Source organism: Eleutherodactylus coqui, chromosome 1, assembly GCF_035609145.1.
Source record: "Eleutherodactylus coqui strain aEleCoq1 chromosome 1, aEleCoq1.hap1, whole genome shotgun sequence".
Taxonomy (NCBI): Eukaryota; Metazoa; Chordata; class Amphibia; order Anura; family Eleutherodactylidae; genus Eleutherodactylus; species Eleutherodactylus coqui.
The window spans coordinates 130,114,551-130,140,492 of NC_089837.1; the positions used below are offsets into that span (position 1 = coordinate 130,114,551).

General features: G+C 44.1%; 1 protein-coding gene across 5 annotated transcripts in view; it reads left to right on the top strand.

Annotated features, from left to right (window-relative positions):
* The window catches only part of SCHIP1 (schwannomin interacting protein 1), a 154,187-nt gene that overhangs the window by 122,145 nt on the left and 6,100 nt on the right, over positions 1-25,942 (top strand). For all 5 annotated transcript variants that reach the window (XM_066600442.1, XM_066600466.1, XM_066600450.1 and 2 more), the window contains 5 exons: positions 6,777-6,895; positions 10,395-10,512; positions 16,142-16,339; positions 21,213-21,336; positions 22,388-22,481. In XM_066600442.1, coding sequence (XP_066456539.1) covers positions 6,777-6,895; positions 10,395-10,512; positions 16,142-16,339; positions 21,213-21,336; positions 22,388-22,481 — 653 coding nt within the window. The remainder of the gene's footprint in view (positions 1-6,776; positions 6,896-10,394; positions 10,513-16,141; positions 16,340-21,212; positions 21,337-22,387; positions 22,482-25,942) is intronic.

The following is a 25,942-nucleotide window of genomic DNA, read 5'->3' on the forward strand; positions in this document are numbered from 1 at the left end:
CACATACACATAGCGTACATGTTTAAGTGAGCTACTGAGTGTTGTATACACCAGATGTATGGTATCAGGTTTTGTGTTCACAGTTCCGTAATTGTACCATTGACTCTTATTGTAAAATAACAGCATATGAATAATATATCATTTTTGCCTTTTTTTTGTAGGATACAGTTGTATTAAGAAATATGTACTGTGCCCACCGGAGCAATTTGTAAATAAAAATAGACTAGACATACTGGCTAAACATACGCTAGAGGTACTTTTTCTGGGGGGGGGGGGCGGCATATACAGGGTTACCTATATATACTACAAATGATCTTCCTGATTTGAAACCCTCCTAAATGACACTCGGATACATAAATTTGATATAAATGGAAACGACGCTCAAAAAGTTTTGTTGCACAACATCACAAATGTTTTCCACGTCAGAGGTGATCAATATAAACCCCTTTTGTCACTCGGTACATGGAGCCTGTAGTCAAGTTCCTGCCATACACTACAACTTGTATCATGGCTGACGGATACAATCATGTCAATATCATGCATGGTGGGTGGTAAAGGGGGCATATAGACTGGATCTTTAACACTTCCCCAAATAAAAATATCACAAGATGTAGGGTCCGGGGAATGTGGAGGCCAGTGAAGACGTTCACTATCTTCGCCAACTGCACGAATAATCCATCTGTTTGGTAGTCGCCTACTGAGCCATCTTCTGACTTTATTGTGAAAATGGAGGGGAGGGGGGGGGGCATCCTGTTGAAGATGAAACTTGGGGTTTCCTGTTCCGGCTGCGGCAGAAGCCATATCTGTAGGATGTCCAGGTACGAAATCCCCCAGATTGTTTCCTCATGGACAGAGAAGAGGCCGCACACCTTCCTACAGGTTGTAGTGCACATTCACCTTGGGGGAGTCGCACATACGCTCCACATAGATGGGTGGGTTTACCTCCCCCAGATTCTGACATTACATTTGTTCACTGTGACCGAAAGGTGGAAGACGGCTTCATCACTAAACACTAAAGAGGCCATGACACCATCGGTTCCATTAGTTTGCATGCTCTCACAGAACGTCGCCTTGCTTTGTCATGCGGTTTCAGGATCTGTGACAATTGTAATCGGTAGGGAGAACACTATCCACATTTGCGCAGAATCTTCCTCAATGTCAATTGTGGAAGGGCCCGCGGGTTGGACAGCTCCCATTGACTTTAATGGAAGCTGTCCGTGCCGAATCTGCGCAAAAATGGAACATGCTGCGATTTTTCCTCCTCAAGAACACAAAATGCTCTCCAGTCTTCACCGTCAGCCATTTTGTCCCATATCCCCCTAGCAGCGACTACAACAGAATAAAACTTTTTGGGGGCCTTATTTAGCAAAACTGTCTAACAGTAAGATGTCCTTGTTGCCCATAGCAACCAGTCGCAGCACAGCTTTGATTTTACCTCAGCAGCTTGAGAAATGAAAGTGGAATGTGATTGGTTGCCATGGGCAACAAGGACCTCTTCCTGTCAGACAGTTTTACTAAATGAAAGTTTGAGTTTTTCATTGACATCAAATGTACGTGTCTTAGTGTCAGGAAACGTAAATTATGGGGGTTTCAAATTGGGAAGATCATCTGGAAGAACCCTGTATATAGATAGTGGCGTATGTGTATGTCAGAAGTATACATCAGGAGAAGGCTTCATGGTATACGATGAATATAGAGCCTAAGCACAGGGTTTGCTTGGAGCCTGAAGATCGCTGTTTCAATGTTTTTGAAACTTTTCAAATGTCATTTGTGGCGATGTCAAGCTTATGGTTGAATCGTAGTGTGTTTGTGGCATTGTGGAATAGAAGTCACTTTTTTCTAATTTTTGCACCTTTGTATGCCACTTTCTCATTTGATGCCTTGGATTGAATTGGGGATCAGTGGTTCACTAGAGGCTGTTGGTCCCAGCCAAGCTGGGAATCAGTATGTGGTGCTGGTGGGTTCCTTTTCTCTATACTGTATGTGCATGGGGAGTGGGGTCAGCGACAACACAGCAGCCCACCCAGTCCATGGAAAAGTCTGAATTACTTTTATTTTCTTGAATATTCAGCAATAATAGAGAATTCCAGTGGACACACAGCAGCCACTGGCAGCGCATACACTGTGTTATAAACATAAGGCACTAACTAAACAGTAAGTTTCCCCACTCACTACTAACACAGTGCCTAGTGCCACTACACGTACCCAACAGGGTGGCAGTCTGGGCGGGCTTCTCTGTCAGACTCATGGCCGTACACCAGCCTGGTCTCCCACAGACATCGGGCTGTCATCCTCCTCTCAGGGAGTAGCTCTAGCTCTCAGAGCCGGACATGGCCTTCAGCAGCAGCGCTGCCCCAGCTTTCAGCTAGGGACTGACTGTGTCTGGAGAGTTTAGCCCCTGTCCACGGGCGAGGCGGAATATCGCGAGTGATATTCCAATGCAGGGGAGAGAACTGACAGTTCTCTGCGGTGAGCCTATCTGACAGATAGGCTCATCGCAGCATGCCGCGATTTGAGTCCCGCGAGCAGAGAATTGCCATGATTCTCTGCCCATGGACAGGGAGCTGCACTTTCCATAGCAACGCTATGAAAAGCGTGCACTGCGTTACTCACGGCCGGATTATTGCCACGAGTAACACAATGCAAGATCGCCCCTGGACAGGAGCCCTAAGGCTATCCCTGCTGATTAGCACAGCTTCCAGTACACAGAAGGCCTGTTTACAGCCCCCTGCAGGCCATTTTGTGTACCGCCCTGCCGCACATTTTATCAGTGTTTTGTGATGATTAGTAATAGGTTCTATAACTATTCTTAAAGGGTATTTCCTTCTTTTGAAGTGATGGGATATCACTAGGTTGATCAGTGGGGGGGCTGACAACTTCTACGAACGAAAGGGCTGTAATATTGCTCGCCCGTCACCGTTTTCTCTGCGCAGCAGCGGTTCTGGCACTTTGGAAGGCTGGTGTTCACTGGCCCACCGCTGAGCAGGTAAAAACAGTGAGAGGGAGCAACACTCCCGCTCTGACCCCCTTTTTCTCAGTCGGTGGGGGTTCGACCTTTGGTCATAAATTGATGATCTTAAATATTCAGAATGCATTACATTTATAAAAAGCAGATGAATGAGGCCAATAATTCTTATAGTTTTTGAACGTGCCTAAAAATAATAGCGGAGAGCCTGTAGGATCCGTTTTGGTTCTCAGGGTCAGTGTTGTTACACCGTAATCAGATTTGTATAAGGCTGCATCATTCTCTGCCGTCACTGCTGAGAAGTCCGCTAGTAAACTGATCTTCTAGCAGGTAACGTTCTGCGCGGTCTTTATAATGGCTTTGGGAAAATGGCTGATCTAGTAAAGTGGATTGCAGCGGTTCTGTAAAGGAAGTGCAAGCGGTTGTAAAGCCTCGGCACAAGAGCTTTCACTGCCGAAGGATTACATTGTTGCTGGAAACGGGATGACATGTCGGCAGCAGAATATGGCTAAGAAGCTTACTGCTGCCGCATGTCTGTGCGTTCAGGGATACGCAGGGATGTCTGCATTTAATCAGGGCTTAATTTCTTTTATTAAGAATGTCTCACAATGTGACTTCATTCAAGGTGTTTTATTCTGGAGATTTGTTCATCTCCTAAAACACGGGTCGTCAGAGATATGGTCCGCGGGTTGTCGTTAATCTGCTTACACCAGATTACCATCCACATCCCTTTAATTGTATGAAGCGATTTATCCCATGTACTTATGTATGTCAAGATGGAAAAACAAAATAATAGCCCTGTAATAAGAAGACAATAGAGCCCTCATTACAGACGGGACGTGACGGCGCAGCTTTCTGTATTCGCATTGTTGTGCGAGCGCCTTGTAGTGCCGGCCAAAACAATAGGGATCACTGCTGTCTGTTCTCTTCTCTGATTCACACCAATGATATTCTTGTGCGACTTTTGTGCAAATCTCGCACAAATATGAAACCCATTCTTTTGTATGGATTCATTCACACAAGCAATTTTTAAAAATATTTTCTTTCTTAACCACCGCACGTTCTATCTTTAGGCGTTCCCTTTGAAAGCTTCGTCCATTGTTTTTCATGAGACCATAAGGGCTAATGCCCATGGCCGGATTTCCGCCGCATTTCAGTTTTTTAGGTTTTATTGAACCTAATAGCTCAATGTTCACACTGCAGAATTCCATCGCGGAATTCCGCAGCATGAAATACCCCCGTGGCATGTCCTATTTTCAGCGAGAATACGTGCGGACGGCTTCCATTGTAGCACAGCAAAAGTATAGCATGAATACGCGCCCCGCCGGCCGTGTCATGCGACACTGCCGGCGCATCATGCGCTGTACTGCACATGTGAGGCAGCATGTCATGCAGGAGTTGCACAGCGGATTAGGTGAGTATGGGGTCTTGGGGGGGGGGGGGCACCATGACGGACTCCGCTGCAGTATTCCGCTTGCGGAGCCCGTCACGACCATGGGCATGAGCCCTAAAGGACATCGCATGCTGTGCAATGTACATGCGAGTACAATGCAGTAGTTCCCTTTTGAAGTCAATAGAAAACACTTGCAATACTATCATGTGCGTGAAGATTGCACAGAAGCGGTGTAATGAGATTTTTTTTTTTTTTTAATCAAAAACCTTTTTGCATTGCCATAAAAAAAAAGTACGTTGACAAGCGCAATATTGAGGCAAGTTTCTCTGCCAGATATTGCACTCGCCTGTGTGAATGTAACCAAAGCCTCATTGAGTTGGCTGAGTGAAGGTTGCACCCAAGATTCTCAGATGCAACACTGGGCAGCACAAGAACCCCCTGCCTATTACCCCCGCCCACTCCCAAATGTTGATCCATTGGAAGGCAAAAAAAAAAAAAATTAGATAGAAGCCAATTTTTCCTATTTAAGGGGGAAAAAATGTCTTCCCGCCTCCAATGGGTCTGAGTTTGTTGGCTTACAGGCCTCTGCTAACAGTGTAGTTGGGTGTGTTTTGGGTGTATTCCTCTCTTCCATTGAACAGCCTGTGTATATGGCCATGTTGTAGGTGTGTAATGTTATGTCCAAACACTAAATCCGCTACATTGGAAAGTCCCTCCTGAAAATATCAGTTTTTATTGCAAAATTTTTTTTTATGTCTCCGTAAAATAAAGTTATCAAGTAAGGCCGACTGTCCACGGCCGCCACAGGATATCACGCCGCGGGGGAGCACTAAAGGTCACTGAAATAATAGGTTCATTGTGTCGTGGATTTCCCGCTCCTGTACATCAGACTGCACTTTCCATAGTTATCATATGGAAAGCGTTTCAAGCGGGATCCGCGTACAATTTATCGCCACAGATCACACTATGAAATATCTCTGTGGACAGCCAGTCTTGGTCAGCCGTCTTTAGGGCTCTTTCACACAGGCATATATTGGCCACGTTTTCACTGCCTCAGTTCAGATTGGTGTATTCCCAATGCAAAAAGAAACGTCCGGCCAGCAAAGATAGCACACACGGTGCGCATTCCTTACAGACGTTTTTACGCTGGCTGGGAAAGATAGTTCTGGAACTATCTTCCGCCGGAATACGCCATCCGCTGCTGGAGAAGGGAGGTAGGAGGGAGTTTAACAGCATGACTACTAAACTCCACCCCCTTTCTCTCCCCCTTCTCTCCCCCTCTACACTCCTTGACGGCTTTCTGCAATGGGAGGGGGCGGGACAGGGAGGAAGCTAGTGTGCTAAAGTCCTGCCCCCTCCCGCTTGCTGGCAGCTCCCATAGGCTAGAGCAGAGAGGGGAAGGGACTAGCTCTGCTAAGCTCTCACCCCCTCTCCTTGTCAAAAGCTGGCAGGGGTCAAAGATGTGGCGTAAGGGGGTGGAAGGTGGTACCCAGAAGCTGTGGGGTATATACACTGCAGCCTCGGCTGTCTAAACAGGAGTTGCAACTGTGACTCCATCACGGCCGCCGCTTGTTCATGTCCTTTTCAGCCGCACTGTGGCCATGACACGGGCAGCCGGAAATTGTCGCGCCTGTGTGAATGAAGTCTTAAATGCATTTTAATCCCTCAGGGCTCTTTCCCATGAGCGTATACTGGCCCGCTGTTTTCACAGTCGGCTGGTATACGCTGTGATATGATGCATTGGATTCCAATGCATCAGATCACGTGGCTGTATTTCTGCCACGTAAAAGCACCCGGCATTTTTACATCGGGCCCAAAAGACTTGGAACTGCCTGGAATACGTCGGCCGCTGCAGGGGCTCCTATGGGATCCTATGACAGCGGCCGGAGAAGGGAGGTGGGAGGGAGTTTAGCAGCGTGACTGCTAAACGCTCTCCCTCTTCTCTCCTCCCCTCCAGCTGGTTCCTGTGGGTATAAACCACACTGCCATCACCTTCTTATCCTGTCCTCGGTTTCCGATGTTTTCTCACATCGCTATTTTCCAAGATGGCCGCCACATCCTGCCACAATGGAGCTTTTTATTACAATTTCCCCCCACAGATCAGCAGTCTGGTCCCACAAATCCGTCCCTGGTCTTACTGAACAAGCCCGACCTACCGCTCCAGAATGCCTATAGGTCGTATCCTGGGGCAACCTGAGAATAAACATGTCTGAGGTGCTGGGAGGTGATGGGTTACAGACACTAAATCCAAAGCAGATTGCAACAATGCAGCCAACCACAATGCAAAGTAACATTGGATTAGCATTTGTTTGACAGCAGTTTTGCACCACCTGAACACCCCTTGAAGTGATTTTCCTGCACATACCTTAATCTGAGCACTTTTTTTCTTACCTGTTTTTTCTGTGACTTTTTTTTTAGGCTCAGAAGAATGAAAGAGAATCCATCAGGCAGAAGTTGGCACTGGGGAGCTTTTTCGATGATGGCCCGGGCCTGTACACCAGCTGCAGCAAAAGTGGGAAGCCCAGCCTGTCTTCCAGGTATGACGTGTATGATGGCGCAGCATCGCCTCGCTTCTCTGTACATTAGTGTGTAGTATATACAGTGCCTTCGAAGTACCAGAGGTTTTAGGATCCCTTTAGACCTGACGACTTCTCGTTTGAACGAGCCTGTGATATCCAGGCAGCCTATTTATACAGGCACATATGTTGTTGGCTCGTTGGCCATATAAGTGACTGCTAACGACTGAACGGTGGCATTTTATCTGAATGATTAGTAAACGAGCCAACAATGGTTTTTATGGCTGCGTAAAATGAATAAGAAGCATTAGTGTTCGCCGTTGGATCGCTGGCTGTTTACACTGAACAATTATTGTTCATTTTCACTGCATTGAATGATTTTTTTTTTTTTACCGCTAGTCGTTCCATGTAAAAGGGCCTTTTATACAGAAGTCATTTTACTATACAGGAAACCTCTGTGGCATAACTATCAGAATGCCTTTGGACTATAAGTCCGCGTGCTAACTCTCCCTGTCCGGTGTCTGCTGTGCAGTCTTGCCATAGGGTTGGAGTTATCTATGTCAGTGTTTCCTCAGGGACCACTAACAGGTCGTGTTTTCAGGATTTCCTCAGTATTGCACAGGTGATGTAATTATCATCAGTGCCTCAGACATTGCCACAGGTGTTCTTACCATAGGAGATCCTGAAAACATGACATGTTGGTGGTCCCTGAGGACTGGAGTTGGGGACCCCTGACTTGGGCCACTCTCACACATACACTTGTAAACCGCTGCGTTCTTTACCAGAGTTTACTGCGTTTTCAGCTGCGTTGACATGCACTTGTAACAGCCTTTGACTGCATTTTTAGCACGGTTATAAATGCAGCCAAACAGGCTGATAATGCCAGAACCTGAAAAAGCGCAGTTAAAACGCACTCCATTCCTTTCAATGGGCAAGGCATCGTGTTTTGACATACATGAAAATAGAACGGACAGTACTTGAGAAAAGCTACGTTTTAACGCTTGTCTTAGGCCTCCCTCATACAGGCGATTGCAAAAACGCAGCTTTTTTCAACACTGCACTTACTGCGGTTTCAGCAGCGCTCTCATGCATTTTGCCAACGTTTTGGCTATGTTTTCAGCAAAACTAAAAAACGCAGCCAAGGAAGCTGGAAAAAAAAAGCAATACTCGCCTAGCAGGCGCCATCCGGGTTCCTCCGACGCTTCTTCAGGCTTCCGTGCAGTTGTCGGCGCCGACAAAGCATCTGTTGCTGGTAACAGGGATTGAAAACCCCGCCTCCAGCAAGAGATTGGTTCTGGAGCGCTTGATGCACCAATCACAGCCATTCATTGACCAATCACAGCCGTCAATTCTGACAGCGGCATTTAAAGGGTTAACAGCTCCGATGAGCCGCGTGGCTGACCGGAGCTGTTGTCACCATGTGTCGGCTGTAAGAAACAGCCAGCGCCCGTGTTGTATGAAGAGTGATCGCTGAACGATCGCTCTTCATACAACGATTGCCGATACAGGCCGTCAAAAGGTGTGATGGGGGGGTCACTAAGGGGTTAATCATGAAGATGAAATCTTCGTATTCTCAGACTATACAGTACACGGTGTACATTGGGAATTCTCTAATAGCATGGTCCACTTCATGAAGACCCAGTTCATTAGCTTCCATTGTGTTGGTAGCTTTGGAAGAAATGTTAATATCACTGCTTGCTAATTGGATTAATATAAAAGTGTGGATTACAGAAGAGCTTGGATATAATGTCCAATGTTACCCCGTGGAGAATAAAGCTTCTTTACATTTGCTGCTTCATGTGATCTTGCAGTATAATGAGAGGGATCTAACCAAGGATACACCATGCTGATGGCATCTAACTTATGTGAACCTGTAGCTTTGTGGGCTTCACCATTCTTGCATGTTTTACATACTAAAATTAGTATTATTTCCTGTTGCTTATACAAGATATTCCCCAGTGCAGTACGAGGATTGTCAATTCTGAATTCCCTGTTTTAGGCTTTATTCCCACGAGCACATACACTGCGCATTTTCACGCCCGGGCACATATACGGTACCCACGGGAAGCATTGATTTCCAATGCAGCCGTTCAACGGGCAAATATACGGCATGTAAATACCCTGGCAGCGCGGAAAAAGAACCTACACGTGGCCGGCGCATATACGCTCAGCCAAAAGCTAGTTCTGGAACTGTGTTTTGGCCAATATACGCTGGCGGGTCCCATAGACTCCTATGGGAGCAGGGAAAGGGAAGGGATGGGGAGGCATTTTTGCAGCGGCCAACGCTCCGAAAAGCTTACAGGTGCCTCTATATAGGCACTGGAAAGCATCCTGAGGATTTTGGCAGAGCGAGGGTTTTCTGGAGTGCGGCTTATTTTTGTCGCTAAAAACGACGCCCACAGTCACGTGAATGGGCGAGAAAACGCTGGCCGTGATCGCGAAAAAAGCTTATATGCAGCGGGCGTGAAAACGTAAAAAAAAGCTGTTGCTGTATATGCGCTAGTGGGAAAAAGCCCTTACACAGTAGGACCAATTCCACAGGTAGCCAGTCATAGCGGTCAGTATGAACCTTGATTACCCGGTGGAAAGCCATGCAAACACGGGAAGAACATACAAACCGCATGCAGCGGTTGTCCTTCTTAGTACTCAATCCCACATCTCCGCTACTGCAAAGCAACAGTGCCAATTAACCACTTATTACTAATTATGTGAGAAAGAAATAACTAGCCAAAATAATATGGGCTCACTTATGTATACTGGGGGATAGCTACATAATGAAGAGAACAGAAGCCCTGGCGTGGCCCTTTACCAAGTTACGGGCTTTGTTTATTTTGCAAACCTTAAAGACTGTGCAGCTTTACTTTGTTACAATATTGTGCCGTATGATAAGTATTTACCATCTATATACTGGTGTGCCCTGATCTACCAATGCTTGGACACAGGGAACCTAGAACAAATGAGTGTCAGGCCGGGGTTTATGATCCTTAGAATTAGCTCTGAGTGTGGGTGCATCTTATTCTTCAGCCTTAACATGACTGGTAAGCAGACAGCGCCACCATGTGGTCAGTTACTCTTTGTTAATTCTATAGTAGTATACCTATTTATGCAGTCTCTTATGCTTATTATCCAAACTTCATAGTGGACAGGCGAGTTTTCTTGGTAGGCCCATTAACCAATGAGTATGATTTGGGATATTGTCCAAAAATGTAATGTCTCCTGGTCCGGATATCCGCACCATGGCCACAGCTCTGCAGAAGAGCAAGTAGTGTCTTCTGGAATATAAAACAATGTGTTTGCTGAGTGCACAGAACAGTATTCTACAGGAATACAATATGTATAGGGTATATGAGTAATTACCAGTGTAAGCCAGAACTTGCAGTGGACCGTGCCGTGTTCTAGAAGGAACTGAGAAGGAAACTAAATCTTCATATTGGGTCTTATTACGGCCGTGTCATTAACCCCAGGCATAGGCACTAAGTGGCAATCATTACAATAAATATCTGCTGTCTTCATTCTCCAGGCTCCAAAGCGGGATGAACTTACAGATCTGCTTTGTAAATGACAGCGGGAGTGACAAGGACAGCGATGCCGATGACAGCAAGACTGAAACCAGCCTGGATACCCCACTATCCCCAATGGTAGGTTTCATCACTAGGGACAGCCTACAGCCGGGAACTCTGGGATTGCTCCTGCCCGGCTTTCAGCGCTAATAACATAAATTCCCTTACTAATAGTTTACATAAAATCTGTCATTGTCTCAACGCAACAAGACATTTCTATATATTTAACCCCTTAAGGACACAGCCTCTTTTTAAAATTTTCTTTTCATTTCCCCCCCCCCCCCCGTCAAAAAATCTGAGGGCTTGTTTTTTTTGTTGGACGAGTATTAATTTTCAGTGGTACTATTTAATGTACCGTATAATGTACTGAAAAACTTTACAAAATTCTAAGCGAAGTGAAATGGAAAAAAGTGTATTTCCGCTATCTTTGTGCGGGAAGGGGTCTTGTTTCTACGGCCTACACACTGCAGTAAAAATGACATGATCACTTTTATGGGTCAGTACAATTACTACAATACCAAACTTATTTAGGCTGGGGTTTTGTTTTTTGTGGAGTTTTTTTTGCTGTACTACTTAAAAAAAATATATAAAATATCTGAAAAAAATATAACTATTTTCAGCCGCCATCTTCTGACAGCCATAAATTTTTTTATTTTTTTTTCGGTGACCTAGTTGTGTGAGGGCTCGTTTTTTTATGGGACGTCATGTGGTTACCTATTGGTACCATTGAATACATATGGCTTTTTGATCACTTTTTATTATTTTTTTTTCTTGGAGAGTATATGACCAAAAAAGCGCTATTGTGACGACGTGTTTTTTTTTTCTGATGACACTCATCGCGCGGGGTAAATAATGCATAACTTTGATAGATGGGATTTTTACGATCGCAGCATTACCAGATAGGTTTTTGCAGTTTTTTTTATTTAGATTTTTTATTATAAATATTGGGAGGAGGGAGTTAAACTTTTATTACCTTTTTTTAAAAATTTTTTATCTTTTCTTAAACTGATTTTTAATTTTTTCATTTTAGTCCCATTGGGAACATGAACTTGCGATTTGGTGTGATCGCTCCTGCAATATAATGTAATGCCGTAGTCTTATATGATACTGTGATCTGACAGGCAGTCTTATCAAGCCACACCACAGTCATGGCTTGATAAGCAATCTGCAATGGCAGCACTGAGAGCCTTCAAAACCCCCCAGCTGCCATGGCAACTGACCCCCTAACTTCGATCAGAGCATTTAAAAGGTTAATAGCCACGATCAGCATGGATACTAATTGCAGCTGTTGCTGGTGGGTGTCAGCTGTCAGAAACAGCTGGCACCCACACTGTATGTTGCGGGATCGGCTTCCATGATTGCACAGGACTGCACTGTGTCATTAAGGGGTTGTACAAGGATCACAAGTTATTCCTCATCCACAGGATAGAGGATAATTTACTAATCCGTGGGGGACTCAAAGCTGAGACGGGGCTTCTGTGGGCTTACTGCACCCCCTGCAGTGGGGAGGAGATTGCGTGGCGCACTGATAGCACTAGCCCGATACTGCTTCATTCATTTTCAATGGGATTGCAGTAGATAGCCGAGTGGCAAGCGTTGGATATTTGTCGGCCCCATTAAAATGAATGGACCGCTGGCTGTGCATGCTTGGCCAGCCCTCCATTCACTCTTGCATTCCCGCAGTAACCATCAGAGGGGGACACGGGACCCCAGTTCTTGAGATCGGTGGGGGTGTCAGCGGTGAGCCCTCTACTGATCAGTTAATCACAGAGATGGAAAGAGTCTATAAATTAAATTGTTGGGCCCTAATCACAGTTATAGACTAAAATGTATATACTTTATTGAAAAATATCTTAAAAACATGGGCTGACACACACACGTTACGCATAGACAGACAAAAACATCCACAATTATCACGGAAGAACGCCTCTTCCTTAAAAAGGAAATAGATAGAGGCTGGAAAAAAATCGGTGTTACCAGAGGACACTTAGCGTTGTGACCTCTGTTCTTTCAGTCACACGGGGGCAAGGAAGGTGACTTTATCCGCTGTTAGGGTACAAAAGGTCGGGTGCCCACAGCAGAATAATTTTTAGATGGAGGGTCTCTTCCTACCAGAATTAGCCCCTATGTGATTGAGAATACAGCGCTCAACAAGATGGTTTAGATATCAAAAACTACAAGAGGAACAAACCCCGTTTGCGCAAAATGTGTAACGCGGAGCGGGGTCATTCAATTGTAGTAGACTCGGCTCGACGCGTTTCTCCACACGAATGTGGTTCATCAGGAGCGCTTAGATTATTTTGAGGGGACAATAACCGATTTGACTTTTTGCTGTCCTTGTTTGTGATAAACTGAAGTTCGATAAGTATTTAAAATAGTTAGAAGGAGTGGTTCGGGAAGAAAAGGCAGATTCAGTACTCTGCCATATCACATCTAGATCCCAACAAATAGTTTGTATCAGGATCCAGAACGGCCAGGATGCCTTAGCGTAATTCTGTCACCTTTTTCGAGGACAGTAGCAAGAGTCATAGAATAGACTGAATATCCACAGAACTAGTGACAGATAGAACTAAAACTGCGCGTAATAGCTGATAATCACTAGATCTACCTCAAGGGAAATTGATTTTCACAGGAGATAGATATATATTGTAGCAGGCAGCAGAGGTTGTTGCAGAATAAATGGAACAACCCCCGTGGCTAATAAGCCTTAGAATCTTTAACCCTTCTTTTAAATTAGCTTAGGGTGGTACAGCTAATTAGAGAGTCAAAGTCCAAAAAATTAGATAGTCATTCCATTAAGTGCCCGATAAGCATATTGGAAATGCTATCTCAGCCTGCAGGTGATCAGCAAATAGTCAATCTGTCAGAGTATTCCCGAGACACCCAAAATAGAAATCAAATAAACAAAAAGATAAAGCCTGTGGCTCTGATGGTGAGCCACAGGAGTAGTGTGTTAGGTTGAATGAAAGTGTGCCCATATATTGCTTTACTGGACCACCCCATGGGAGGGGAATTTGGCATAGCCCAATCACTGAAGTCCGGGAGACAGAGGGGCCGGACTGAAGTCATTAGATGCTCCAACTCAGAAGTTATGCACTTAGGAGATTACTAATTACTCTATAAAGGAAGCGGACCGGCTCAGAGTGGTCAAAAACGTCTCTGATCGCTTACCTAGAATCCCGATCATTGTATAATCTCCGGTGTAGCTCTGGGCTCTGGGCCCTGGGACCTTCGCTATCCACACACTGCTGCATACGTTTTCTGAAGTTCTCATGCACTCTTTCAAGCATGTCGACTGGTATTCTGGCAATCTCAGCGTCAATATTGTTTCTTAGGTCTTCCAGGGTGTTGGGACGCATTTACCCAATTTACAACTGATTGCCGTCCAGGAACACGTCCGCGTGGGGGAACAGCGAATCGCAAACGAAAAGCACGTTGCATTGCAATGATCGAGTGGTTATTTGAAAAATACGCTGCCCCTGCCTTATGACAGCCACTTTATACTCCATTGTGAGAATCTCTATTTGTTTTGATTATCATACATCAATTTATTTATGTTAATATGCTCTACTGGATGCCTTTTACATATTTGAGGCATCTCTAACTGCCTCTGTCTTATGACAACCACCCTATACTCTATTGTGAGAATCTTCTATCCCGTTGACTATTATACATCAATCTATCTATGATGATATGCTTTTTTGGATTGTACTATCTAATTTGGTAATAAAATAATCATGCATATCTATCTTTAATTAAAATAAGAAAATCTGACTGTTTCCTCTCGTTGTTCCTTAGCACTGACAGCTGCATTACAGTTGCCAGTACTTTAAGCTCCTTTGCCCTTATCAGTAATGGGACTTTGTTCCCATACATGTGACCAACTTAGGGATCACATGACCGGCGTATTGACGTCATTAGGGACCGACGCATGCGTGATGACGTCATGCTCATGCGCGGCAGCTTGCTCTGCCGCTCGGAGCTACACCGGAGATTATACAATGATCGGGATTCTAGGTAAGCGATCAGAGACGTTTTTGACCACTCTGAGCCGGTCCGCTTCCTTTATAGAGTAATTAGTAATCTCCTAAGTGCATAACTTCTGAGTTGGAGCATCTAATGACTTCAGTCCGGCCCCTCTGTCTCCCGGACTTCAGTGATTGGGCTATGCCAAATTCCCCTCCCATGGGGTGGTCCAGTAAAGCAATATATGGGCACACTTTCATTCAACCTAACACACTACTCCTGTGGCTCACCATCAGAGCCACAGGCTTTATCTTTTTGTTTATTTGATTTCTATTTTGGGTGTCTCGGGAATACTCTGACAGATTGACTATTTGCTGATCACCTGCAGGCTGAGATAGCATTTCCAATATGCTTATCGGGCACTTAATGGAATGACTATCTAATTTTTTGGACTTTGACTCTCTAATTAGCTGTACCACCCTAAGCTAATTTAAAAGAAGGGTTAAAGATTCTAAGGCTTATTAGCCACGGGGGTTGTTCCATTTATTCTGCAACAACCTCTGCTGCCTGCTACAATATATATCTATCTCCTGTGAAAATCAATTTCCCTTGAGGTAGATCTAGTGATTATCAGCTATTACGCGCAGTTTTAGTTCTATCTGTCACTAGTTCTGTGGATATTCAGTCTATTCTATGACTCTTGCTACTGTCCTTGAAAAAGGTGACAGAATTACGCTAAGGCATCCTGGCCGTTCTGGATCCTGATACAAACTATTTGTTGGGATCTAGATGTGATATGGCAGAGTACTGAATCTGCCTTTTCTTCCCGAACCACTCCTTCTAACTATTTTAAATACTTATCGAACTTCAGTTTATCACAAACAAGGACAGCAAAAAGTCAAATCGGTTATTGTCCCCTCAAAATAATCTAAGCGCTCCTGATGAACCACATTCGTGTGGAGAAACGCGTCGAGCCGAGTCTACTACAATTGAATGACCCCGCTCTGCGTTACACATTTTGCGCAAACGGGGTTTGTTCCTCTTGTAGTTTTTGATATCTAAACCATCTTGTTGAGCGCTGTATTCTCAATCACATAGGGGCTAATTCTGGTAGGAAGAGACCCTCCATCTAAAAATTATTCTGCTGTGGGCACCCGACCTTTTGTACCCTAACAGCGGATAAAGTCACCTTCCTTGCCCCCGTGTGACTGAAAGAACAGAGGTCACAACGCTAAGTGTCCTCTGGTAACACCGATTTTTTTTCCAGCCTCTATCTATTTCCTTTTTAAGGAAGAGGCGTTCTTCCGTGATAATTGTGGATGTTTTTGTCTGTCTATGCGTAACGTGTGTGTGTCAGCCCATGTTTTTAAGATATTTTTCAATAAAGTATATACATTTTAGTCTATAACTGTGATTAGGGCTCTACTGATCAGTAAATTATACCCTTGTCCGGAGGATAGGGGATAACTTGTGATCCTGGAATAGCCTCTGCAAATATTATATGATTGACTCCCAATCCATTATTTCTGTGCCATCCTCCCTTTTGGGTACGATTAATGGTAATTAAGGTGTTTGACAGCGGCCAGCTCTTATATTCTTAGACTACTTCAGTGAGTGATGTCCGGGTACCTTAGGAACCACACTGATCATTTACTTTATATTGACCTCTTATTCCGTCACAAATGCAGAAATGATGATAAAGACTTTTTTTTCTTTCTTTGTAACTTGCGTTATTATTTAGAGCAAGCAGAGTTCTTCATACTCGGACAGAGACACCACTGAGGAGGAGTCCGAATCCTTTGAAGACATGGATTTTATCTCCCGACAGAAGAAACTGCAGGCGGAAGCTAAGATGGCATTGGCGATGGTGAAACCCATGGCCAAGATGCAGGTGGAGGTCGAAAAACAGAATCGGAAAAAATCTCCTGTCGCAGATCTTGTAAGTTAAATTCTGTATAAAGTATCTTAGCTCATGGAATGTTCCGCTATCTGCTCTAAAGTACACTGCGCCGATATCAGGGGGCTGGAAAGGGGTTTACCAAGATCATACATTATCCCCTACCCACAGGATAGGGGAGGACTTGCTGATCGATGGGGGTCTCATTGTTGAGATCCCTCGTTCTTGAGAACAGGGGTCCCCCATTCTCCTCACTGTAGGGTTACTACATTGCCCACAGTGAGGGTGCAACTGAATGGGACTCCGGAATAGCAAACATTTGAGTATTTTTGTCAGCCCCATTGAAGTGACTGTGCATGCTCGGACAGCGCTTGATTCGTTCTGACATCACTGTGCGGGGAGAAGCGACCGCCGCAGTAACAGGCTGAGGGGGACACAGGACCCCCATTCCTGAGATCAGCGTGGGTCTCTTTAGTGAGACCCCCATCCATCAGTAAGTTGTCCCTTATCCTGTGGACAACTTGTGATCTCGGTACAACCCCTGTAACTCCTTAGAGAAATAGAGAAGAGTATTTTGAGATATTCAGTGCATGCCCAGACGTCATGGACAGTCATGTGAGTGCCACCACCTTGTGTCCTATGAACAGTGAATGCCGGTGTTTGTTAATTACATAGCTGATACGTGGGCATTAAGGGGCCTTCAGCTTCTGAGCTGGAAGAAGGATAAGTCAGTGTTACTTATATGTGCACAACATTACAGTTATGGCCTTTCTAGACGTGTTCATTGAAAGTGGCCAAACTCTTTAATACTTCTCATAGCTGAGATGAAGATCTCTCGTTTAGGAAGTCCTCTGTGAGCTAAACAAGTCTTGTCCCCTGTCCTTATCCAAGTTTCGGCTGGGAGAAATATTAGTCTTGTATTGTTTTTTTTTTCAACTTCTGGACAAAATCCAGGATCTTTTCTTTGAAAACAAACAGATCTCTAAATGACAAGGAAGCATATACTGCGTTAGAAAGGGGCGCAAATTACGGGATATTTCCAACTTGGTAGCATGTTCATAAGAAGCTACTGAGCAGCCTAACAGGCAAGAATTGTGGGGGGAATTGTGTTGAAAATGTTATTGTGTTAGGCCTGTAGAATAATAGTGTGGGACCTGGACCAGTTTTAGGTAAAACAGTGCCATCTAGTGTTCACTTAGTAATATTAAAAAAAAATCTGAAGATCTAAAATAGCATTCAGATATTTAGTATAGAGGTGTTTCTATCATATACATTTATGGCATATCCACAGGCTATCAAGTTTTATCAGGATTTTTTTCCTATACATGCTCTCATTGTCAAAAAATCATGTACTTAGAAGGAGTTGTTGTTTTGTTGCAAAACTCTGTATGCAGTTGATATGCAAATGATAAGAGTTGTGGTGTGATTAGGTGAAATGTTGTTCCACCCTTGGTCAATAAGAGGCTCTCGGAGGCTCCTTGTGTGTAGTGACCTCTTCTCCCACTTGTGTAGAGCTTGTTGACCACTAGACATGTAACTATGACGCTGTCAAAGAGATTTCACCCAATTAGAGTTTGAGAGGGGGCGCATTATTGGGATACCAGAAGCTGGATGGTCGTATTGATGAATTGTCCCTGACCTGGGCCGTTCTGACCGGATAGTTAGGCGGTGCTGGGACCAGTGGATGCGTGAGAACACACAAGTTGACCGGGCTCAGGATGCCCTTGTCAGACCACCAGGAAAGAGAATCATCTGATCGTCCAACAAGCGCCAGCGTCTCCAACTGTTTCATTGTACGCTATCCAGAGACAGGTGGCGCCATCATTATAGGGCCCAATGATTGTTAGAACCATTTCCAGTGCTTGGCTGAAGAGCATTTGGTCTCACGGTGCCCATTACATGTACTGCTATTTACACTCCCTGTAGCCTCTGTTTGCAGGGGTGTCATGAATGATGAATCCGGTCTGCTCTGGAATGGAACCTGGGCACTGATGGACATGTTTTGTCTTAAGATCTGGGGTAATCATCTCAATCTTGCCTTTGCTGTGGAGTGGCACACTGCTCCCACTGCTGGTGTAATGGTCTGAGGGTCCATTGCATATGACAGTTGGTCACCCCTAGTGGTGGTGTGAGGTACACTGACAGCTCAGCAATATGTTCAGGACATCCTGCAGACACATGTGTTGTCTCTCATGGCGGCTTCCAAGAGGCATTTTCCAGCAGGATAACACTCAGCCGGACACAGCAAAGGGGTCACAGGAATGTCTCCACAACATTGACACAATTCCAAGGCTGCCCGGTCACTAGATTTATCACCAATAGAACATGTATGGGACCATCTGGGATGCCAACTCTGAAAGCCTACAAGTTTGTACAATCTAGAGGCTCAGTTACAGTACATGTGGATGGATATGCTGCAAACACCATGCAGAACCTGTATGTCTCCATGCCCGCCCATATCACATCTTGTATCCAAGCTAGAGGCAGTACAACAGGGTACTAGAGCCTCCATGCCCACCCGTATCACATCCTGTATCCAAGCTAGAGGCAGTACAACAGGGTACTAGAGCCTCCATGCCCGCCCATATCACATCTTGCATCCAAGCTAGGGGCGGTCCAACAGGGTACTAGAACCTCTATGCCCGCCCATATCACATCTTATATCCAAGCTAGAGGCAGCTCAACAGGGTACTAGAGCCTCCATGCCCGCCTGTATTACATCTTATATCCAAGCTAGAGGCAGCTCAACAGGGTACTAGAGCTTCCATGCCCACCTGTATCACATTTTGTATCCAAACTAGAGGCGGCACAACAGGGTACTAGAGCCTCCATGTCCATCGTTATCACATCTTGTATCCAAGCTAGAGGTGGTACAACAGGGTACTAGAGCCTCCATGCCCACCTGTATCAGATCTTGTATCCAAGCTAGAGGAGGTACAACAGGGTACTAGATCCTCTCTTCAAGGGTTCCGTTTTCTGCAATAAATTATCCTTTTGGAGCCCGTTCATGTGGACGTATTTGTGTGCAATACACAGAGAATAGAAGCCATTTATTTCAATGGATTAATTCTAATTCATCTTTTATGCTCATGAGAATAAACCTGCAGCATGCTCTATTTGTGTGCGCATTTGTGCACAAAGGTCCCCTATATACACACACTTATATACAGTACTGTGCAAACATTTTAGGCAGGTGTGGAAAAAATGCCGCAAAGTAAAACATTCTTTCAAAAATAGAAGTGTAAAGCCTCCCTCACACAGGCATTCGGTGAAGTGCCGCAATTTCGATTGCGGCGCTTTGATGTGATTTACTTACATTTTCAGCCGCAGCATCATTAATTAGCGAAAAATAGAACAGACTCCGCTAAAGAAAACACTGCAGTAATCGTGGAAAAAAATGCCTGTGTGAGAGCAGCTGTAAGCATTTTTTTGTCAATTGGCAAAATAAGTGATTGAACAAAAGAGAAATGTAAAAACAAATCAATATTTGGTGTGACCAACCTATGCCATCAAAGCAGCATCCGTTCTTCTAGGTAAACTTGCACACAGTTTTTGAGTCGGCAGGAAGGTTGTTCCAAACCTCTTGGAGAACTAACCACAGATATTCTGTGGATGTCGGCTTGTTCACATCCTTCTGTCTCTTCATGTAATCCCAGACAGACTGGATGATGTCGATATCAGGACTCTGTGGAGACCATATCATCACTTCCAGGACTCCCTGTTCTTCTTTAGGGTACACGCACACAGATCAGATCTCTTTCTGATTTTCGGTCTGAAAATCGGACAGAAATAGCAGCCATTCATTAGAATGTGTGTTAGCACATGGGTGTTTTTTTTTTACTTGGATGGAAAAATCGCTGTAGGCGGGAAAGGATAAGGCGGATATAGAGTTTGCAATCTACCTTAGAGGTAAACAAGACGTGTGGTGCTGGGTATAATTGGCTATAACCTCGTCTATATATGTCTGCTCTCAATGCTCTGAGATGTAATTAAACAGGAAACCTAACAGCTAGGTGAAGTGATGGACAAGGTATGAGACCCTTCTAAGCCTCCCCCGGAATCCTAAAGTCTGCCTTTACCAACCGATGTGGACAGCAGGAACATACACCCGAGACTCCAAGCCTGCATGTCCATTGGAGGAAGTAACTGCGGACCACAACACCAATTTCTTTTGCTGACCTTGCCTGTTCTGATCAGTGGAAATGTGTGAGAGAATTGAGGGGGGCGCACCTGGACACGTGCGGGGTCCCGCCGATGGACGAGGTCTCCGTATGTTGTCCAATGCAAGTTGTACCTGAGAATATTGGGCACAACTTCAAATTTGTGCATGGAGATAGTTCTTAATATTGGCTTTATGTTTGGGCTCATTTGTCCCCCTGAAGAAACAAATTTAGAGTCAATTGGACGCCTTCTATTTTTGAAAAAAAAACTAAATCTTACTTTGCAGCATTTTTTTACACATCTGCCCAAAACGTTTGCACAGTACTAGATAGACCGCCATAGATACAATACACGTTCATAGGCAGCTGTTCATACATTGCTACACAGCAGCCTACTGCTGACCGTGACCGGAGAAGACGTGTGTATTATGTCTACAAACACCTGTGATAGCCGCTTATCTCACAGACGTACAAGGGGGACTTGTTGAAATTCAGTACACTATCCTATCCTTTTATTCAACCAACGTGCTGAATGATTATTGGCCAAATATCTAATAAACATTACATGGTTGGCCAATCTGGCAAAAATCGACAAGTTCAGCCAACTTTGGTCTAATTGATTTGTATGCTCTGCTTAAATGATCATGCAGCTGATCTAGTGGTACCTTGTTGTTACACTGTATGTGCCTCTGCTGCCACCTGCTGGATGAATGTTTTACTGCTTTGACTTCATATTGTCCATTCGTCCTATGTAGTTACCGCACATGCCGCACATTAGTGAATGCTTGATGAAGAGGAGTTTGAAGCCTACTGACCTGAGGGATATGACGATTGGCCAGTTACAGGTTATTGTCAATGATCTTCACTCTCAGATTGAAAGTAAGTAATTGGGTTCTTGTCTTAAATTTTTTTAATCCAAGGCTTCTCAAGTTGTGAGATGGGTCTCAGTGGTGTGACACTGTATACGATGAAACCTACATTTACTATCGCCCTAACTCTGGACAGGGCCATTCTTCTCCGCTCCCTTAGCTTGCTTCAGCCCTACAACCTTCTTTGTTCATGTTACTTTATTAACCTGGTCCCAATTCCTGACGTAATGGAGCACAAAGTGGTCTTGGTACCATTTTGGAGTATATAACTTTTTGGTTGCTTTTTATTATATTTTTTCTTGAAAATAGTGTGAACAAAAAAAGCACAATTTTAGCATTCAGTTTTTTCTGACCTTGTTCACCATGTGGGGTAAATAATGTGTAACTTTGGAAATTTTTATTTTTTTAAACTTCTTATTACCGTTTACTTTTTTTGATAATTAATAAAAGTTTTGTAATTAGATTTTTACATTTCTTTTTTTTTAGTCCCCATAGGGGGTCAGAAACTTGAAATGGTTTGATCGCTCCTGTAGTATGATGTGATACCATAGCATTACAGTATACCGCGATCTGACAGACAATCTATCAAGCCACACCATGGGCATGGCTTGATAAGCAATCTGCAGGGGCAGCCCCCAGCTGCCATGGCAGTCGAACAGCACCCCACAATATCATCAGGCGGCCGTTTGCGACTCTCGAACTCCAGTCAGAGCATTTCAGTGTTGCAGTCAGAAAGTACTGTGGCATTTAAAGGGTTAACAGCCACTTTTTGCTTGTTCCCGTTCAAAATTCATATATAACTTGTAATAATATCCCAAAATAAAGGTTATTTTTTCTAGAATGGCAAGATGAAAGACCTAAACCTTTTGTGTGGTCCCAAATCAAATGCCAAAACTGACCCGGTCCTTAAGGTTCAAAAGGTATAGAAAAACTCATTTGAGATGGAACAGTCTAGGCCAAATGTAGCACTTTCCAGGATTTTGTCTTTCACTAAAAAATATCCTAACTACAAAACCCGTATTGAATTGTGTACAACGTATGACATGGTGCTGTCTCCCCAGGCTTGAATGAAGAGTTAGTTCAGCTTCTCCTTATCCGTGATGAATTGCACATGGAGCAAGATGCAATGCTTGTAGATATCGAAGACTTGACAAGGTGAGACATACAGGGCTCATACAGTCTGTTATATATATAGGTTTTAGTCTGGTTTGGAAAAAATAATAGAAGTGTTAATAGTTTATATTTGTAAATAAGTGAATGAACAAAGGAGAAATCTGAATTAAATTAATATTTGGTGTGAACACCCTTTGCGGGGGCGAGGGCCGAGAACATTATTCTTCTACTATATAAGGCACTCGTCAGGCCCCACATGGAATACTGCGCCCAGTTCTGGTCACCGGCGCTCAGGAAAGATGTTACAGTGCTGGAGGGGGTTCAAAGAAGAGCAACTAAATTAATAAACGGAATGAGAGGACTGGAATACCCAGAGAGGCTATCAAAATTGGGATTATTCACCCTGGAAAATAGAATGGCTAACGGTTGATCAAATAACCATGTATAAATATATTAGGATACAAGGATCTCTCCCATGATCTGTTTATACCCAGGACTGTGACAGTAACAAGAAGGCATCCTCTATGTCTAGAAGAAAGCAGGTTTCATCACCAACATAGAAGGGGTTCTTTACTGTAAGAGCAGTGAGACTATGGAACTCTCTGCCTGAGGACGTGGTGATAGTAAAATCCACAGAGGAGTTTAAGAGGGGACTAGATTCTTTTCTAGAGTTATGATATTATAGGAAATAGACATTAGGTGATTAGCGGGTTTGTTGATCTAAAATGTTGATCCAGGGATTACTCTTATGAAGTCAGGAAGGAATTTTTTTCCCCCGAATGAGCTAAATGGCTGCCTGGGTTTTTTTTTTTGCCTTCCTCTGGACCAACAATGGGGGTGAGAGTGGGGTTGAAACAGGCTGAACTAGATGGACATTGTCTTCATTCAGCCTAACATACTATGTTACTATGTTTACCTTCAAAACCGCATCAATTTTTCTAGTTACACTTGCACACAGTTTTTGAAGGACCTCAGCAGGGAGGTTGTTCTAAACATCTTGGAGAACTAACCACAGAACTTCCATGGATGTAGGCTTGCTCAAATCTTTCAATTTCTATCTAACCCCAGACATACTGGATGAAGTTGAGATCAAGGCTCTGGGGCCGATACATCACTTCCAGGACTCCTTGTTCTTCATAATGTTGAAAATAGTTACTAAAGGGGTTTTCCGTGAAAAATAATATTGATGACCCATCATCAAGATAAGTCGGGACCCTGACTGATTAGCTGAGCGGGCGTATGCTGTCAGAACCGCAAATACAGGGGTCGAAACAGAAGCAGTAGAAGCCTCCGCACCGACTTCTGTGTAGTGGCCGGCGCTTGTAACTGCAGGAACGGCTCTCATTGAAATCATCGCAAGCCGTACCTGCAGTTGCATGTGCCAGCCACTACACGGAGGTCGGCGCAGGGGCTTCTGCTCTGACCTCTGTGTATTTGCAGTGCTGAAAGCATGCGCCCACTCAGCTGATCGGTCAGGGATCCCAGCCGATCAACTATTGATGACCTATTCTGATGATAGGACATCAATAGTATTTCCCTGGAAAACCCCTTTAATGACATTGGCTGTATGTTGTGCTGCTGCAGAATACATTCAGAGCCATTCAGACGCCTCCCTGATGGTATTGCATGATGGATAAGTATCTGCCCGTATTTCTCAGCATTGAGGACACCATTAATCCAGATCAAATCCACAACTCCATTTGCTGACATGCAGCTACAAACTTGCAGGGAGCCTCCATCACTGTTGCCTGCAGATAATCGTTATTTTACACACTGCCTTCTGTTACAGCCAAATGCTTTACGTTTTGACTCCTCAGCCCAGAGCCCCTGCTGCCATTTTTCTGCACCCCAGTTCCTATATTTTGGGGCATTGTTGAGTCACTTTGCCTTGTTCTTGGGTCATAATTAGGCCACTTTGACCACAATTCCTCCATTAAAACCACTTCTGGCCATATTTCTCTGAACATTAGATGGGTGTCCCTGGGTATCACTGGATTCTGCTAGTTCTGAGCTGGTGGCCCTGCTGGACATCTTCCAGTTTTGAAGGGAAGAAGCATGATGTCTCGTTCATCTGCTGCACTTAGTTTCCTTGGCCGACCTCAACATTGCCCGATTCTTTGTGCTTCTTCAAGAGCTTGAGCAGCACATCTTGTAACCCCAGCCTGCTGTGAAATCTGTGCCTAGCAGACACCTTGCTGCTGCAGTATAACTACCTTGTGTCTTGTTGCTGGGCTCAGCCTTGCCATGGTGTATGGTGTGGTATAGCTGGTTAATCATACACCTATTATCCTCCCAAACCCCTGACTTTGTGCAAATGAACCTAGAAGAACTGCTGCTGTTTTGAAGGTAAAGGGCGGTCACACCAAATACTGATTTTATTTACATTTCTCTTTTGTTGCATTTTGTTAATTGACAAAAATAAACTATTACCACTTTTATTACTGAAAGCATGCTTACTTTCTAGCATATTTTCCACACCTGCCTATAACTTTTGCACAGTCCTGTAGCTGTGCACAAATGTAAATAACGGATTGCTGGGTGCCCAGTGGAGGGCAGTTTGGCAGAGATAGGGACGACACATGGTGAAAATGGGTTTTTCTTTCCGGTCTATATGGCTATGTTCTTTCTTGTCTCTTTGTATCCTGAAAAGTTTCAGAGATTTCCCTCAAAATGTTGAATGCTATGATTTTCTTGGGCAAAAAAAGCCTTAGAAAAGGCGCACAGCGCTGAAATAATAGCAAACCCAACAGTAGGAGCCATAGAGAGCAGTAGAGATAAAGAGCGGGGAGCGTTTCCCTGAAGCCTGCGCAGCTCAGTGACCAAATTGTAGTTTGTTAAAATAGTTGCTGAGCTTTACAGCTTTCAGTTCCTGAACCGAGGAACAAGAGGAAGAAGAGGTCAGGGATGTAACTGGACGATATAGTGAAGAACAGCCCACTTTTGAGGAGAGCAGTGATATTACAGGCAAGGCACCCATTGTACTTTGAAAACCTAGGCTGACATCTAGTGGTGGGATCTATGTACTACCTTTTGTCAGTATGAAATGACATATCGTCATTTTTCTGAAATCTCAGGCTTACATATTTCATGTAGATGGATTATAAAGGAAGGGGAACACATTTTACAACATAATTTCAATAAATGAGTATTCTGACTTGCTGCTTGTTGTTCTTACAAGTTTCATAAAATTGCTTTCTCAGAAAAAACCCACAAGTAGATCATCCTGTGAGTCAGGATAAATGTCTTTGTTTTACAGTTATATGTTATAAAGTGACCTGCCATTACTTACTGCTTAACTGAATAGTCCAATCCCTGTTGCAGTCAATGTTGTATTTCATGCTATTACTTACAATCCAGCCTTTAAGCTGCCATACACATTAGAGCGGCCAACTCTCCCTGTTGTCATTACTTCTATATGCTCATGTGACGACGCGGGGTCAGTGAACTGGCTGCAGTTGTATTACATTCAGAGCTCATTCACACGGGCATATGCAATTTTGATC